This window comes from Schistocerca gregaria, chromosome 2 (assembly GCF_023897955.1).
Source record: "Schistocerca gregaria isolate iqSchGreg1 chromosome 2, iqSchGreg1.2, whole genome shotgun sequence".
Classification (NCBI taxonomy): Eukaryota; Metazoa; Arthropoda; class Insecta; order Orthoptera; family Acrididae; genus Schistocerca; species Schistocerca gregaria.
In genome coordinates this window covers 403,397,841-403,416,589 of record NC_064921.1, presented here as the reverse complement: position 1 = coordinate 403,416,589, position 18,749 = coordinate 403,397,841, and the positions used below count along the sequence as shown (strand labels likewise).

The window sequence follows — 18,749 nt, the reverse complement described above, 5'->3', positions numbered from 1 at the left end:
GGGCTGTCGACTGCATTTTACTTTTATCTGTCATAGCAATATGGTGGAGCACATTTAATCTTTGGTTCAGGGCCTTTGCTTTCTCTGTGGCGTATTTTGCAGACCCTCCTCCTAGGGAAGTATTTGTTTTTAGTGCTCTTTCCTTCTGCTGAGTAAGCTTAACATTTGTTGCTTTTAACTTATTTCACTTATTAGTGTTCTAAGACTGTGACATGGCCACTTACAACCTCTGTTATTTTTGCGCCCCAATACATCTGTAAGATCCACATTCCCCGCCCCCCACATATGTTTGTTATAAATATATGATACTCAAGTTGCTCTGGGCTCAATCTGTTTTCAAAGAGCATTTTCCCATTCTGCCTGTACTAATTGTGCCACAGAATTCAATGCCCCTTTCTTTGAAAGCAACTGCTAGTGGCATAGATGAAAACACAGTATCTGTAAGCACTCTGAAATGTTGTTTCCCTGGCAATGTTTTGATCAATGCCAAAACAGTATTCTCTGACAAACCTAACCCTCTGTCACTGCAGGTGTTTTTGTCAACATAAATTTCAAAATCTGGTGGTGGGGGGGATTGACTGACTGCAACGTGCATAGATGACTGCAATGTAAACCAACAGATAAAAATGGACAAATCTTGAAGAGTCTGTTTTGATTACTAATAGCTTCAATCAGTGTTGATTATTGGCCATGTGAAAATACCATACTGAATGGAAGAACAGATTTCTGCTCATCATATCAGTGATTGGCAGATATCTGCTGTTATTTGACAAGTTGAAATGAATGGTAGACATTTTCATTATGCCTGTGTGCAGTAAAACACCAACAAACTGTTCCAATTCATTGTTGTTTATTTGCAAAGAAATTGAATCTTTCTACAAAGGATGGAAGTTGGATTGCTCAGCAATAAGTTCAATACATTGTCATTTAGACATGCTTTATAATACTGCAAAGGCATCATTTTCTCTACTGTTGGAGGTGGATGTGATGCTTGCCATTCTTGTTTCTTCAACCACAAAATCAGTTTTTCGAAATTTATAGTCAGTATGCTAATAGGTGTTTCACTTGCTGCAGCTACTTCTGTAGCTCATGTGTAGATAGTGCTTCTTCATTTGTGCCATGGTTGCTTGAATCGTGGTTCTGGCTGAGATTTTATAACATTATCATGTCTGAATAAATCATCCTGAAATCTAAATAAATCAACATTTATGTTATATAATTACACTTATGTGCACATACTTTATCAATATTATTACTTATTATTACTTCTGTTACTGATCTGTACATTTGAAATTTCATATTCTGTCTCTTGCTCCTCCCTGAGTGTCAAAATTTCAGCCCCCTCTTCCTTTTCTACTTTGAGAGTAAAATTCATGAAGACTGCTTCTCAAAGAGCTTGATATTTCATGTACAGAGGGGTCCAGAAAAATGTAGGTCTTTTGATAGTCGATATTAATGGAACAAAATTATATATCGTTAAAATTCCTGCATGGGGAAAGATCATTTTATGTATTCAAAATTGACCCCCATTAGCAACCAAACAATGTTGGTGTCACTGAGCTGGTGATCACTGTATGGCTGTCAGTGTTGGTAGAGTGATAGCCACACAGGACACCTCGATGTTTTCTTGTAGCTTGTTCAGTATAGCTGACTTCGGTTGGTAAACTTCATTTTTCAAACCCCTACATAGGTAGAAGTCAAGAGGTGTAAGGTGTGGAGACCGTGGAGTGCAGTCAACAGCTCCACTTCAACCTATTCATTGTCCACGTAGATTTTCATCCAATTAGGCTCTCAAATCTCCGTGGTAGTGATGCAGAGCACCATCTTGTTGTTTGTAATTTTTTTTTATTTCCAAAGACTTCTCAGATGGCAGGTAAAATAGATGATTGCAGCAAATGAAGATACACCTTACCAGTTACAGTCCCTTCAAAGAAGAATGGGCCAATCAGACTGTGTACTGACACATCACACCACACATTAACACTTAGATTACCATGTTTGTTACATGAAAGTGAGGATTTTCAGGAGCCCAGTACAAGCTGTTGTGACAGTTTACACTACCACTCAATTTGAATTGCACTTCGTCAGACCAGATAACCATCCCTCAGACTGTTCCTCACACGAAGCATGCCTTCAAACCACTCGCAGAACTCCATCCTTCAAGCTTTGCAAAATTTTGAGGTGGCCATGTAAAATGATGCAACGCAGCAGCGCTGGAAGCTGGACTCGTTGATGTTTCTGGTCGGCCAGACCCTTTCGTATGCATACCCTGAACAGTACCATCAGCTTCAACTGTCTGCCCTTGGTAGCTGAGCGGTAAGCATGACACTGTCAATCCTAAGGGCCCGGGTTCGTTTCCTGGCTGGGTCGGAGATTTTCTCCACTCAGGGACTGGGTGTTGTGTTGTCCTAATCATCATTATTTCATCCCCATCAACACGCAAGACACCGAAGTGGTGTCAAATTGAAAGACTTGCACCCAGCGAACAGTCTACCCGACGGGAAGTCCTAGTCACACAAAATTTTAAAAAAATCAGCTTCAAATTTATCTCGAATAAAATAAATAGTTGTACATGTTGGTGACTGAGTTCCGAACACGTTATGCCATTGATGTTGTTGCTGTTGTGGCTCCACAATGTTTTCGTACTTCCAGTACCACTTCAATACGGGCTTACATCGCTCTAATGACAATCTTACTTCTTTATTGTTGAACTGTCATCTGCTGGAAAATGCATGCCAAGATCTGTTGAGAAAACAATGGACTGTGCTACTACACGAAATTGCAACATTATGTCATTTTTTCCACAGATGTTAACTATCAAAGAGTGTCAACATTTTTCTGGACCCCTCCGTATTTTGACAGTTTCTTCTTCATCATCAGTATCTGGTATATCACTATCGAGGACATCAATGCAAGTGCAGAATTCATTGATCAAGTAAATTCTAGGTCATTGTTGGTCATAAAGCCAGACATAATGAAACTATGTTTGAAAACAGCTTAGTTTATGATTTTACACCTGAAGAGCAAAATTTCAAGCACCTTTATCAATAGATTTGTAAAGCAAGGCACTGAATTATAGAATTCCCAGTCAACTCCATTGTTGCTTTGAAGCAGCACAAGATTTTTTGCAACGAAAATTATTTTGCAAGAAAAAATTATAATGTATTTAAGCAGTAAGGACTGTCACAACAATGAAAATTTTCACTGTAAACAAAAATGAGGGTGTGCTGAAAAGTAATGCCTCTGAATTTTTTATTCTGTTCTGAATATCGACTTAAGTATTACACGTCATGCGTATTAGTCGGTTGACTTTCACACTTCACTGATGCAAGTTGCAATCCTCCGCTGCTACAGGGCTCCAAATCATAGCGTATAACATGGCAGTGTGTAATATAACTATGTTGGTTCATGAGAAACAGTGTGGTTTAATGGATTTGCATGCCTCCAACTGAAATCCATTGAAAAATGAATGCTGTGTTTGGTGATTACTGTATCACATCAGTAATGTGCAAAATTGGTTTGTTCATGCTCATAATGAAGGAAACAGTAGTGTTAACCTCAACATGTATGACAGAGCTTGGAGTGTTTCCAGAACGTAAAGAATACCTTCAACGACTTCACTTTGACAGTGATGAAGCGGTGTAAGCAGAGGTGAGGTTGTGGCTCCATCACTAAAGACTAATATTCCACAGTGACGGTGTAAACAAACCTGTCTTTCATTGGGAGAAATTTGTTTGTCGCCTGGGCAACCATGTTGAGAAATAAATTTGTGGACATCAAAAATAAAGATGTAGAATGTTAATAATGTTTGTTTTATTTAAAAAGCTGTGAGAGTTTTCACATAAAAATTTGGAGACATTCCATAAACACATAAACCCTTGTAAAAGTCATGTATTCTAGGTTATTTATATCATCGGTTCATCACAAAGAGGATTGCAGCAAATCATCAGTCGCAATATTTGTTTCCCACCTTCTGCTTGTAAATTTCCTCCATCTTTTGTCTAGAACAATTACTACTGGTATGAGATTTAAAGTAAACACAGGCAAAACCAGTTAAAATCAATCCCATGTGAACTATACTTATGGAAAGATGTTTGCTGTAAACAGTACTGGTAAAAAAAGATAACAAATTAAATACAATGATTATGGTTACATAGATTTCAATAACTTTCTATCAATAAGTAGCTCAAAGTGTCTTTTGTCTACCAAACAATATTTTCATTCATCAGGAGGGAAATTACAGTTGCGAAATTATCAAGCTGTGGTATAGCTTTGTGTATTGTAATAAAACTTCAAATGATTACAGACATAATTTCATATTATATACTCTCCTAATCACACTGATTCATTAGGGTAACTAATTGTAATCAAGATATATGAGGGGCGTTTGAAAAATCAAAAATAAAAACTACTTACGTGTTTGGGGTAAACCTTTTTTTATTTTTCAACATAGTCTCCTTTTAGATTTATACACTTCATCCAACGCTGTTCTAATTTGTTGGTCCCTTCCAAATAATAGGAATTGTGTCTGCAAAATAGCTATTAGTTGCTGCAATCACCTCCTCGTTTGAATAAAATCTTCATCCCGCCAACCATTTCTTCAAATAGGGGAACAAATAGCAGTCCAAGGTAGCCAAGTCTGGAGAACAGGGGGGATGTGAAACGAGTTGGAATCTTATTTCCATTAATTTTGCAACTTCAACTGCTGAGGTGTGTGCTGGTGCATTGTCGTGATGGAAAAGGACTTTTTTTGCAGTCCAATCACCGGCATTTTTCTTGCAGCTCGGTTTTCAAACGGCCCAATAACAATGAATAATATGCACCTGTAATAGTTTTACCCTTTTCCAGATAGCTGATGAGAATTATCCCTTGAGAATCCCAGTCACCATAATCTTTCCAGTCTAAGGACTGGTCTTCGCTTTTTCTAGTGCAGATTCTCCTGTGGTAACCCATTGTTTAGATTGTTGTTTGGTCTCAGGAGTATAGTAAGGTATCCATGCTTCATCCACAGTGACAAAACAATGCTTTAAGTCCTGCAGATTCTTCCTGAACAGCTGAAAACCATCCTTGCAACACTGCATACGATTCCATTTTTGGTCAAGTGTAAAGCAATCACAGAACCCATCTTGCAGACAGCTTTCTCACATCCAAATGTTTATGCAAAATATTATGTACCCATTCATTCAAGATGCCCACAGCACTAGCAATCTCACACACCTTAACTCTTCTGTCATCTATCACCATATCATGGATATTATCAACGATTCCTGGAGTCCTAACCACCACAGGGCATCCAGAACGTTTGGCCTCACTTGTTCCCAATGGCAACTCTGAAAATTTTGAAGCCACTTCTAAACCGTTCTAATTAAAGGTGCAGAATCACTGTAATGTTTATCAAGCTTCTCTTTAGTCTCCTTAGGCATTTTGCCATTCATAAAGTAATGTTTAATCACCGCACGAAATTCTTCTTCATCCATTTTTTTGACAGTCACTGAACTTCCTTGATTCACGCCAATGCCAAACACAAAGAAATAGACCAATATGGCTGAAACTTGGTGTGCGTTCTTTCCAAAGATGCTACTAACTAAACATGACCTTGGTACATGCCAGTGGTGCCATCTCTCAGACTTTACACTGACTTTTCAAATTCCCCTGGTAATTAATTGGAAAACTCTACTCTGGCAGCAAATAAAATTATTTTTGAGTAAATACACTGTCACTTTAACTTTACTCATGCCATTAGTAGTTTTGAATGATTAATACATAATCATATGATATGTAGTTTTTCATTATAGAACCATGAATTTGTATTTAACAGATTTCAGAGTATTTCATAATTAGATACATTATGTGATTTAAAGTATCCGGACACCTGGCTGAAAATGACTTAAAAGTTCGTATGGTAATGCTGGACTTCAGTATGGTGTTGGCCTTGATGACAGCTTCCACTCTCGAAAGGCATACATTCAATCAAGTGCTGGAAGATTTCTTGGGGAATGGCAGCCCATTCTCCATGGAGTGCTACATTGAAAAGAGGTATCGATGTCGGTCCATGGGACCTGGCACAAAGTCGGTGTTCCCAAACATCCCAAAGGTGTTCTATAGGATTCAGGTCAGGACTCTGTGCAGGCCAGTCCATTAAAGGGATGTTATTGTTGTGTAACCACTGTGCCACAGGCCATGATCAGGTGCATCCTAGAATTTCTGTTCAACAGTGGTAAGCAAGAAGGTGCTTAAAAAATCAATGTAGGCCTGTGCTGTGATAGTGCCACACAAAACAACAAGGGGTGCAAGGCCCCTCCATGAAAAACACAATCACACAATAACACCACCGCCTCCGAATTTTGCTGTTGGCAATACAGATGCTGGCAGATGATGTTCACTGGGCGTTCGCCATACCCGCACCCTGTCATCAGATCGCCACATTTGTACCATGATTCGTCACTCCACACAACGTTTTTCCACTGTTCAATCGTCCATTGTTTACACTCCTTACTGTACACTTTTGTACTGTACGTGTCCCTTCACATTTACACTTCAGTGTCACATAGGAAACAGTGGACCTGGGGATGTCTAAGAGTATGGAAATCTTGTGTACAGACATTTGACACAAGTGAAACCCATTCATCTGACCACGTTCGAAGTCCACGAGTTCCGCAGAGCGCCCCATTCTGTTCTCTCACGATCTCAAATGACTATTGAGGTCACTGATATGGAGTAGTAGGTGGCAGCACAATGCACCTAATTTCTAATTTGGGGGTGTCCGGATACTTTTGATCACATAGTGTATGTGGAGTTTTTTGGTGTTGTATAGCACAAAATCAACACATGTTGCTGCTGCACTGTACTTCTAAGAGTGGAGCCATATAAAAAGCATCCATAATTAAAGTTTCAGTTTCAAAATACTTTAGAAAGTGTGTCACTGCCCAGAATAACATCAGTATTGAACAACATAATAGTGATGCATGGTGAAACATCATGGAACAAAACACATTCAACAAAAAATTGACCTATAGGTGGTGCTCTTAGTGTCGGAGTACGCACAGCAATAGATGCATGGCACAAGGCTTTTCCCCAGTTTACGCTCAGCATGACGGGCTCCGTGAACACTCGTGCACTGCTGGTGAAGCTCTTTTGCAAGAACAGTGGCTGCATGTCAGTAGCCCTACAGAAGTTCTGGACATTTTTACCTTATACGCCATTTAAAGTGGATTCACACTGCTCACTGTAAACTGATTTAACAAGCATCTGCGAGCAATATGTGTATGGACATGGCCTTTTGCATAAGGTTCTTTATGTTTTGAAATATTTTAGTGATTACAAGCTTTATATAATGTACTGATTTTTATCCACATGATGTCTTATGGGTGAGATGCAGCGTAAAATGAACAAGTTTTACAACAAAAAGAATTTAATACCTGAAGATGACAGCAAAGTCTGTTGAAACCAGTGGTCTTAAATAAATAAATATTTTCTGCGATCTTGGCTGCTGAATGACTTCTTACAATTAAAACAGATTGCCCTTCAGTTCACACATAATAAGAAAATTCAGTGAGATCACATGAATTGACATCTAACATCCGTCGTAATGTTAGCTGAAAACTTGAAGTCTGTAAGCCTAGGTAAAGCTGAAGTCTGTTTCCATGCTTACCTTCTGGCTACTACTGCTTTGGCTGCAACCAAGGGATCTGCACCAAGTGACTGTGCTTTGCCAGCAACCTTGTTTTTCATGCAGTCTGTGAAGAACACCCCGGATGATAACCCTGGCTACTGGCTACATGAGAAGTGCATGTTGCTAAGTTTCTGCTGCCTTCAGTGAACAATTGCAAGGACTGAGTGAACATGCAATGAATGTGACAGAGTAAACATTAGTAAGAGTAATTAATGAAATGCAAATTTCATGGTCATTTCATTTAAAGTGAAAGAAGGTGATTTCACATTATTGCAAGAAGCCAAATTGGAAGTGTCAAATTGGAAGAAATTTGCTTATGTCTTCGATAGCAATGAGAAAATCAAAGATATAGTGGTTTGCTTTGCATGTAAAAAATTGTATTCTTATCTGAACACACAACTGGGACTTCTAGTTTGTCAAAACGCTTGTATGTGTATGGGAAAAGTATAATTACTTTTTTTTTAACTAAAAGAGATGTAAGCATTCCAGAAGTCCTACTGAATTTGTCAATCTCATCAGAAAAGCCATTTTGCCTTTCAAAGTTGCATTTGGTAATGGGTTTCTTGAGATGGCACACAGTTCCTTAGAGATTTGAGCCCAAGTGCAGTGGCAGTGGGTGCCAAGGAATTTCGACCTCGTCCAATTATCATTTTGAGAAATGTAAAGGAAACAACTAATAGTGTGCACGAAGGTGTTTCTAGAGAGGTGAGGACCATTTTCAAATAAATAGGAGGGGCACTAAAAGTTAATGTTTTGGGTGGTTTATGTTCTAGATTGGAGTGACTGCACATTACATTAACAGTGAAGAAGGATAACTGAAGTTCAAATGTTGCGCATCAGAGATTTCATAAGTGAGATTTCAAATTTGGAGGTAAGATCAAATGTGAGTGAAAAAGATACTATGGTCATTTGATTTATTCAGCACTGTGCAAAGTGTTGTGTTGTTACTAAGAGAAGTCCAAACATTGTAGCAGCACTTCAGTATAAAGACTACCACAGTCAGCTCACATACCCAATACTATGCTGGAGCACAACTTGAGAGATATCAACAACAAGAGTGAACTACAGCGAAACTGCACTGTCATGAAAAATCCATTTTCGCATTCAGCTTCAAAAGGTGAAATAACTTTACTGACAAGGCTGAATAGATTTTTTGTCATGGCTACCTAAAAATACCTGTGGATAAGGAAGTTGTATATGCGGATGCAGATAAGGGTCTTGTATGTGCAGAATGGATAGCATTTTACATGTCAGCACAGACCTCTGGCGATAGCCTACTGCTCCAGTAGCACAATGGTGTTCAAATCAACCTTTGGGTTGATAGGTTTATCTTTTTTTCCTACATGATATATGCACACATTTCATAATTTGAAATGTCCTCTGCAGTGGAAATAAAAATAGGTGAAAGAAGGCAAGGAAGACATCTAGAGGAGATAGATCGTAAAGCAGCAGGTGACAAATGAGGAGTTTGTCAACATTGTTAGGGTATATGATGGTAGTGATGATGATCAAGACAGCAAAAAGTGATAACATTCAGGGCAGCAAAAAAGGGAATACAAGTCACAGAGTACAAGATAAGATAAAAGATTTCAGGTTCCTTTTAAGATGGAATACACCATGCCGTAGCCTCTCCATACGAGGCGGCAAATGAGAATAGTAAGCTATGTACACTCTTCTACACACCTTAACAGTTATTTGTTGAGAAAAAAAATGTGAAGGAGTGTAACTAACATTTCTTCTTGTGCACTAACCCCTGCTGGAAATATGTTAGTGCAAATGCAGTGCACTAATTTTGCAGTTTGACACAGTTCACTTTCAGGTCAGTGCACTTTATCCATTGTTTTTCCAGTGAAAAGATCCCACCCCTCTGATGAAATTTTGTGCTGCACAGAATACCAGCCCGGTGATCAGTGACTGAACCCCCCCCCCATCTATAGTAGTGGTGAAGATGTCCACATTTTCGCCAATGTTGGGCCCTGGTGGCCACCTGAATACATAGATTCATGAAGAGCAAAAATGCTGTGCCCCTGTTTTCCCACAGTACCTGTATCTGGAACTTAAGTTCCCACTCACTGATGGAAAAGAGTTCTAATAACCAGCAATCCCACTGCCCCCCAACCCCCCTTTACCCAGCACATGGTTTCATTCCTCTGGGTCTCCTCAGCCCAACATAACTCAGTAGTCAATAGAGGCATGAGCTTTGGGTAACAGAACAGTTAGCTTGCCCTCTCCTCCAGATACACAATTCTGTATAGAGAATAAAGATAAAAAGAAGGAAATCTGCCTTTCCTCCTCCTCCTCTTCGGTGATATCAGTTTTCACAATACATTGTGGGGCAACCTTAAAAAAAAAAATCCAACTGAGGCAATCTAATTGAACAAGTTATGAAAGATCTTGACCTATGTTTATTGAACAGCAGCAGCCCAATTCATTTTAGTCTGGCGCATGGTACATATTCAGCCATTAATCTTTCTATCTGTGGCTCCAATCTTCTTCGTCAATTCAGTGGAGAGTACACAGTGACCTCTGTGACTGTGATGATTTCCTGACTGCCATGTCTCTCCTAAACCATTACTCAACAGTGCCCACCACGGTTGGTCCTCAAGAAAGCTGATTGGCATGCTTTCAGTCCTCCTCCACCATCCTATGCTACTTCACAATGGGATATTGATGACATACTGCAGGATACAATTACCAAAACACTAACATCAGTGGGATTAATAATCCTCTTTAACTTGGGAACTTGTCTCATGGTGAACACAGCAAATTGTCAAGGCGGGAAAAGATCACAGGTTGGCAAATGCATAAGTACTACCCATAAATAGAAAATCTCAGTCTTTACAGTGCTCCACATTCAAACATGCTATCTCATAAAACGGCAAAAGAAGGAATGTTGGGAAAGATACGTTGCTCCTACTGGAACCCATACCTCTTCTTCATAGATGAGCCAAGTTGCATCTACATGTGCCCACTGGCAACTAGTATTTCTGGCATCATTTTAGACAGTAATATTCACAGCTGTGTATGACAGTTACCCTGCCACATTCTGTCTACACACAAGGATAGACTGTAACTGGCTGCCCTTCACTATGCATCACATTAAACCTTATTATGCTCTCTTCAGTGAATGAGAACTCCTCAGTACTCTGGCCCTTGGCCAGTACATAGCACTGGGGCCTAAAAGAATCCACAATCAAATGCTGCAACATGTATCCATGGATTACGAACACCACATTCTTCTGGTATTCAATTGTATCTGATGTGAGGGAGACAACCCAGGGAAGGGAAAGCATGATTGCCGCAGTAGCGAAAACAGGGTAAAAATCTATATGAAGTGGTGTGTTTTTTTTGCAATCGAGGTGGGTTTCTAGTTTTTTAATATATTAACCAACGATTTCTGACGCGCTGCGATGTTGAAGGTTCTTATATGAAGTGGATAGCTACAAACATACCAACCCCACAAATATTCTTTAGAGTTGCTCAAACAAATGGTGAATTGGGAATTGTGTTGGTCTCTTGAGATGGGGGCCTTTTGTTCAAGACCCAATGCGGATTTTTGGAGCACCAGTCTACAGCTGATAACTTAGTCCATGTGGAGTCGGCTATAATGATGGCTTTTGCCTGCCGCCGACACCTGATTGCCATCCTCCTTGATTAAATTAACGCTTATGACATCCTTATCACATTGTATAGCTTGGGTTTCAGTGGGCCCCTCTCAATATACATCTGTAATTTACTGTCTCTTAGGCTGTTTTGTTTTTGCCAGCAAATTATACAGTACCTATCACCCACAGAAGAAGAGTACAATTCCACAGGGATCTGTGTTGTGTGTGACTCTTTACCTGAAAACGGTGTGCACCTAAAGGCTGTGGGGCCTGTAGACTCATTGTTCCTACACGTCAGTGGTTTTTATATTTACAACTGTTCTTCAGTCGTGTGTTGCTGAATACAAGCTGCAGAGAAACCACTCTCCTAGGCCTCCCCCATGGCTTTCACTTTTCCCTTGGCAAAAAGACAACATGTTACACACTTTTGATGATGAACTATTCATCCACACCCAGAAATGTACTTTCAGAATGATCTGCACAATGTGATAGTCATCTCTCTTTTTGGGACTCTAATTTGATGACCAGTTGATGAGGCTATGGCATCATTAACTTAATAAGAACTGCGGGGTGCAAGCAGACACACTCCACTGCCTCAGTGTCAACTCTTGGAGACTGGACTGCTCTACTTTCTTGCATTTTTATAGAGCCATTGTCTATCTCAAGCAGACTATGGGTTCAGCTTATAAATTAGTTGCACCATTGGCATTACACTCCTGAACCAGGTGAACCACTGCATGATCGGACTTGTGCCTCTATGACAACCCTGTTGACAACCTCATGGCACAGATTGTTTTTTCTCCTTCACAGATCAAACACTACCTATTACTACTGAATTTCGAAATACATGTCCAAAGCTACACTAAACACCCAAATCGTCTTACCCTGGGGCAGTGTAATTAAAAATCCTATCAAAATACAGATAAATAAAAACCAAAAACCAATAAAAGGTAAAAAGAAAAAAATGATTTCAGTTTAAACAAGGCTAGGCAATTTGTTAAGATATATCCCCTGCCACTTCATCCACTAGAGTTAATAAAATGCTGAGAGAATTTGCATTTCATGGAATGACAATGTGCATCTGGAAAACAAATGAGCATATAAGGGCACAGTGGATACCAGGAGCTGAACTCTGCTATAAGTAGTGGTGTGGTACCAACAATTCTTCATAGTTTGGTTAGAGCTGAGGCAGCAAGTATGCGTAACGCCACAGTTCTCAGCATGTGAAGATGATGATCAAATCTGTCATCAAAATACTGTGTATAAAATGGAATCAGAAACTTGGCTAAGCACCCGAAGGCAGACTAGTAACGCTTTTGTATGTTGCTATGTTATAGCTGAAGTCTGGAAGTTAATTATAAATTGTGCAAGTACTAAGTAGGCTCTCCTAGCCTTCACATGAAGTGTTCCACATAATTATTTTATGATTAGAGCAAAAGACTTTTGCAGAAGATTTATTGACTGTCATAGCTGAAGAAGAGTTGACAAAGTGCTGCTATTTCCAACGTCGAGAGGAAATTAGCTTGTTTAACTAGCAATCTCCGATGTTCCCCAAGAGAGTGTCATAGGCCCTCTGCTGTTCTTAATCTATATAAATGATTTAGGAGACAATCTGAGCAGCGCTCTTACATTGGTTGCAGCTAATGCTGTCATTTACCATCTAATACAGTCATCAAAAGACCAAAACCAATTGCAAAATGTTATAGAAAAGGTACCTATGTGACAAATTACACTGAAGAATGAAGTGTCAGGAGCCCCAAATGAGCACTGATAGGCATGTGTTAAATTTTGGTTACATGATAAGCTGCACAAATTTAAAAGTTGTCATTTCAACTAAATATCTAAGGAATACAACCATGAACAACTTAAACTATCACATAGAAAATATTGTGGAGAAGGTGAGCGAAAGACTGCATTGTAGTGACAGAACAATTAGAAGATGCAACAGACCTACTAAGGAGACTGCCTACATAGTGCTTATATGTCCTCTTCTGGAGTACTGCTGCACAACAGGAGTGATGGATGACATAGAAAAAGTTCAAAGAAGTGCAACTTATTTTGTATTGTTGTGAAACAGAGAGAACATCATGAAAATATCTGCAAGTCAGGTTGGCAATCATTAAAACAAAAGTATTTTTTGCTGTGGCAAGATCTTTTCATGAAATTTCTACCATCAACTTTATCCTCCGAATGCAGAAAATGATCATCATAACACCATAAGAGGAATCAGAACTCGAAAAGATTTAGATGTTCATTTTTCCCAAGTGCTGTTTGAGAGTGGAATGGTAGAGAAACAGTTTGAGAGTGGAATGGTAGAGAAACGGTCTGAAAGTATTTCTGTTAGCCCTCTGACATGCACTTAAGTGTGAATGGCAAAGTAGTCATGTAGATATAGATATAACAAGGAGACCATATGGTGAAAAGTAAACTGTTCAAGAAGCAGCTTTCTCATTTTCATATTGTGTTCAATATTCCTCGTGATAATTGTGATGGTGCCTCAATGGATAGCTTTTATTTATAAAGTTTTATGGCTTTCTTTATTGGCCTTCTTAGATTTCAAGCTCCAGAATCTTAAAAAGATCCAAATAGTTACTTAATAATGAATATCATGTGAACAAGCTAAGTTTGTTGAAAACTGTGAAAACAGTTTGTGTTAACATCCTCTAACACTGCAAACTGCTTTAAGTTTGTAATGAAGTTGCAACATTTACATAAGATGATATGAGCATTTCTGTTTTTTGTAAATTTATGTGTATGTTGGATATTTTGTACTTTTATAAAGTTTTATATCTGCCCTGATGAATATAGACGGTCCAGTCGCATTAATGTGACCACTGCCTATGTTCGATGTCAGTGTGCAGTAACCACTCACATACTGCAGGTGGCAGCACTAGCAATGGAGGCTATATAAAGTTTTTGCGGCGGTGCAAAAAAACAGTGCCAATGTCATAACAAAGAAACGGTGTGATTGATCTGAAATCCAAAACAACATGATCAATGGCTTTTGGACCAAGGGTGGAAGCATATGCAAATGGCTAAGTTTGTAAACTGTTTGTGTGCTGCTGTGGTTAAAGTATACTGTGCACAACAAAATAGCACTATCCAATTCCTGCACCAAGGCAGTTGTGGTGCAGCAGGGGCCACGGATGACAGGAGTGAACGATGGCTGCAGAGATGTGTATGTGACAGACAGACGTGCAGCTGTTGAGCGATTGACAGCCCAGATGAACCAAGGGGCTACAAACAATTTCTCATCAGTGAACGTTGCTGCATATGGAGCTCCATAGCAGGTGCCTGGTTCTTGCGCCCAAACTAACTGCTGCCCATCGGTGACTAAGGCTGTGATTTGCATTGTAGTATCGCATCAGCTTTTTACTTTGTCTACTACACATTATTTTCTTATAAATGTGTATGACATTGCTGCCTACCCTCTTCTATATCATACTCAATATTCAGGCAGCTTTCTCCAACTTTTGAGCAATGTCTCCAGTACACAATTCTGCATAGGTGCCCCAGCTCTGTCACAATAGCCTTATGTGGCAGCAACATTATATATGATAAGAACTCTTATGAAACTGCTGTTAAAGTAGTAATAATGTGACAGATATAGATTGAGAATATTATGAAATATTAAATGCAGACTAGAGTCTATCAGTTACTACATATTTAACGCTACAAATATATGAACTGACCGCTTCTTTGTATAGTATCTTCTAGTAATGAGAGTCCGGTAGTAGAGAAGGTGATTTGAAACTACCTAAGCTGTAATTTCAAAGTGGATCTAGCAGTCTATTTCTTTGGAAAAATGAACTAAATGGAAATGTTGCCTAATATTTTACAGGTTGTGGAATTGGTCTAAAATTAGTTTATCATCTTGGTACCATAATTATGAATATCAGTACAGGATATAATGTTACCATATAACTAGAAGATTCAAGATGACAGTTACATATGCATCTTGAATTTATTAAGTACTCTATTTTTTGTGAACATAAATGTTACAACAGTTTGTTTACAGTACAAATGTCATTTGGCTTGCAAGGACCATTACAAATTGGTACTTAACCCTATATGATGAAATACCCAGTGCTATTTTTAATATCTAAAATAAATGTTGTTCCAGGTGATGCATCTCCAAGGGATATCGATACTGCCATGAAGTTAGGAGCTGGCTATCCGATGGGGCCATTTGAGCTTGCTGATTATGTTGGACTAGATACCAACAAATTTATACTTGATGGTATGTGTATATTGTGTCTACAGTGTGTCACAGACTGTTGTCATTGTGATCATCATTGTTCATTTGACACCCACTGCTGTATAAATGCCCCTGTAGACTTTTCTATGTGAAATTAAACATCTGTGTTAAACCTGCATGTTTCCTAATTTCATCAACCCACCTTCCATTAAGCTGTCATTTCAGGCTATTTGTATCTCTGAGAATTCAGCAGATAACTTCATTGGTTCATCAGCTACTCATTTGCCTGACAGCATCTTCCACTTACTCTCATTTCATTTTCAGTACAGTGATAATTATGCATTTCACTCTAGTTTAATTGATTTGTTTGTTTTCCATTGTCTTCCAGTAATTCCCAACATTTATCTTCCTTTTGTTTGCTGAACAAGCCTCAGTTGTTTTAATGATTTTCACATAAAAAATCACATGGCTTAGTTAAAAGTTGTAATACAAATTTGTTATAAACCTTATGCTTCACACGTTGTAAGCTTTGTTATGAAACCTCTAGTTTACTAGCAATACTTGGGGTCATTTTTACTCTGCCGCTTATTTCTTTTGTTATCCATATAGTTATCTCTAACTACTCTAAATGTAAAAAAATACAACAGGTTCTAAGACTTAATTGTTAGTCAGTACAGTTCATTTTTGATATGTTGTTACATTCTGTATTTCACTTATTATGATAATTCTCTGACCTACTTTCAAACTTAGTCTGTGTAGTTCTTCCATTTGTTGTTCAAGTTCATTTTCCCAGAGATCTGATAATTTTCTTGGGCTGCTGAAAGTTGTATTTTCAATTTCCATTATTCTGAAGAGGTATAACAGAATCTGCAGCATTCAATATATCAGAGTGTAACTTCATGCTTTGTTTCTCAGTCTTTTAGTATAGATTTTATTGAAATTAAGTATTCCCTTTCACTTTTTGCTAAAGGGAAAGTAAGCTTTCTATTGGAAACTGCAAACGGAAGAACTAAACACGATCAGAGAGAATTCATTTACTAGAATGACACGTTAAAATGTGCATCATATTGAGACAGAGCACAGTTTTTTAGCTGCTTGCATCTAACAAAATGGTAGGCACGTAAAATGAATAGAGATGTTTGGGCAATTAAGCTCACCTGTAACACAGAAATAGTAAAACAATTTCATACTTTCATCATAATCTGAAATTTTACTTGATTGGGCAACTGCACCACTACCACCACCAACACGCATTTAAGTATGTATTGTGTTTGTACATATCTATTTTTCTTTAACATATTTTGATTCAAATATGCATTCCTTTGCTCTGAATATTAGAATCCATTCTGATTTCAAAACTGACTAAATAGTTTCTGCTGCAAATCTTATTTCTTTGACATTTAAGGCATTACCTGCATTCAACACTGGATTCTAAATTAAAAATTAAATCTGATCGTGATTTCTACACTACTGATTATTTAAAATGTGGACCTGCTTGAAATTCAGAAACTAACCTCCATTTGCAGTTATTCTCAACATAACCCAGATTGGTTATCATAGTTCTTAAATTTTTGATTAAAAACAATCTTAGTGATACAAAGAGAATTTGTGGTATATGTAAGTTTCAATTACGAGTGTCGCCATAGTCACTTGGTATCATTTCAGAATCACTCCTCATTGAAAAACATCAGACTGAATTGACATAAACAGAAGCAATCGCAGTTGTACCAGTACTAAAATAATTCCCTGTTCAGTTTCTGTAACTGGGTTTCACTGGGGTGCAGTCTGTTGGTGTACTCAGATTTCAGTCAACAACATACTTCCATTATTTGCACTTTTCAACAGACTTCCTGTCAGCCTTTTGCAGCTATGCCATCAGGTCAATTGGCATATAAGGCAGCTCTCCTCATTTCCAATTTTTCTGCATGTTAGTTGTTAAACACACCAGTACATTTGAACATTCCACAACATCTGTGAAATGCTGTAACTGTAAACTCCACAGCACTCAGCCAGAAATAATTCAGGGAATTTAGGTTGAAAAGAAGAAAAATTCTTTCTTGTCTATGAGCATTTCAACTAACTAGTAATTATTTGACAATGGTAGCACCTTTCCATGAAGTTAAATGTGTAATTCTATTATTTTATTGTTGCATTTGCTGTAATAAATACTGTATGTAGCTAATATTTCATGCAATGTTTTGTTCACAGGCTGGTATGAAAAATATCCAAATGAACCATTATTCAAACCAATTCCACTGCTGAACAAGCTTGTTTCTGAAGGCAAACTTGGCGTGAAATCTGGAGAGGGATTTTACAAGTATAACAAATAATCCTGTTATCAAAAAGTGTTTGAAAGGTGTCATTTGACATTAAGAACATCAAAAAGGGGAAGTGGCACAAATACAGTATTCCTACTTCTGTGTCGTACATCTCCGACACACTTGCCAGAGGTTTTATGGACCTTAACTGATTTACTGTTATTGGTAGTTTTTCCATTATTTTGCAGGCTATTTTTACAAATCTTGTAACTATGTATTTTTACTGGAGCAAATCTAGTTTTTGATAAGAAAAAATATACAGTTTAAACTCAGACTTTGATATATTACATACAAATCAAGGTTTTTGCAACACCTCAGAGCAATGAAATCTCCTCGACTGACATTACAAATCAATTTGCAATGTGTTCATAATATTTCGAAAGGTATTTATTTGCCTCTCATCCTCTGCCACCTGTCTTTTCATCTTTGTCTCCTCACGTCCTTGTAAAAGGGGGCTCCATCTCAACCTACAACTGAACAACCTGCTCCTCCTTCCCAAACATGTTCTCTCCTCCCTCAGTAAGGAATTAACAGCTTCGAGCACTAGGAATAGTACTAGGAATGTTCAATAATTAAACAAATTTTTTTCTCAGCAAATTTTAGTTAAAAAACTGTAATTCTGTTGTGACATCCATAAACATATCCACATCTTCTCATACCTTTCCAATAATTTCCAATAGATGACTGGCCTATAACCAGTCTTCAAAATGACATCTGCAATGCAAGTGTGTTCTAAACGACGAGCAGTTATTAAATTTCTTTTGGCAGAAAACCGGGTCATCACAAATGTTCACAAGTGTTCACAGAATGTCTAGACACCGGACTGTGAATAAAAGCAAGGTAAGCCACTTCGCGAAGCATCTGTCGTTGGTCCATCTCATCTCCCACATGCAGGCTGGCCACATGCAGCTGTGATGCCTGTGGTGTTGTAAAATGCAGACACACTTATTAAAGGT

At 38.3% G+C, this 18,749-nt stretch overlaps 1 protein-coding gene across 1 annotated transcript in view; it reads left to right on the top strand.

Moving 5' to 3' along the window:
• Positions 1 to 18,065, top strand: part of LOC126322690 (hydroxyacyl-coenzyme A dehydrogenase, mitochondrial-like) — a 41,239-nt gene extending 23,174 nt beyond the window's left edge. Inside the window, exons 6-7 of the mRNA XM_049994530.1 lie at positions 15,401 to 15,517; positions 17,684 to 18,065. Coding sequence (XP_049850487.1) covers positions 15,401 to 15,517; positions 17,684 to 17,805 — 239 coding nt within the window. The 3' untranslated portion in view covers positions 17,806 to 18,065. The remainder of the gene's footprint in view (positions 1 to 15,400; positions 15,518 to 17,683) is intronic.
• Positions 18,066 to 18,749: the final 684 nt, after the last annotated feature.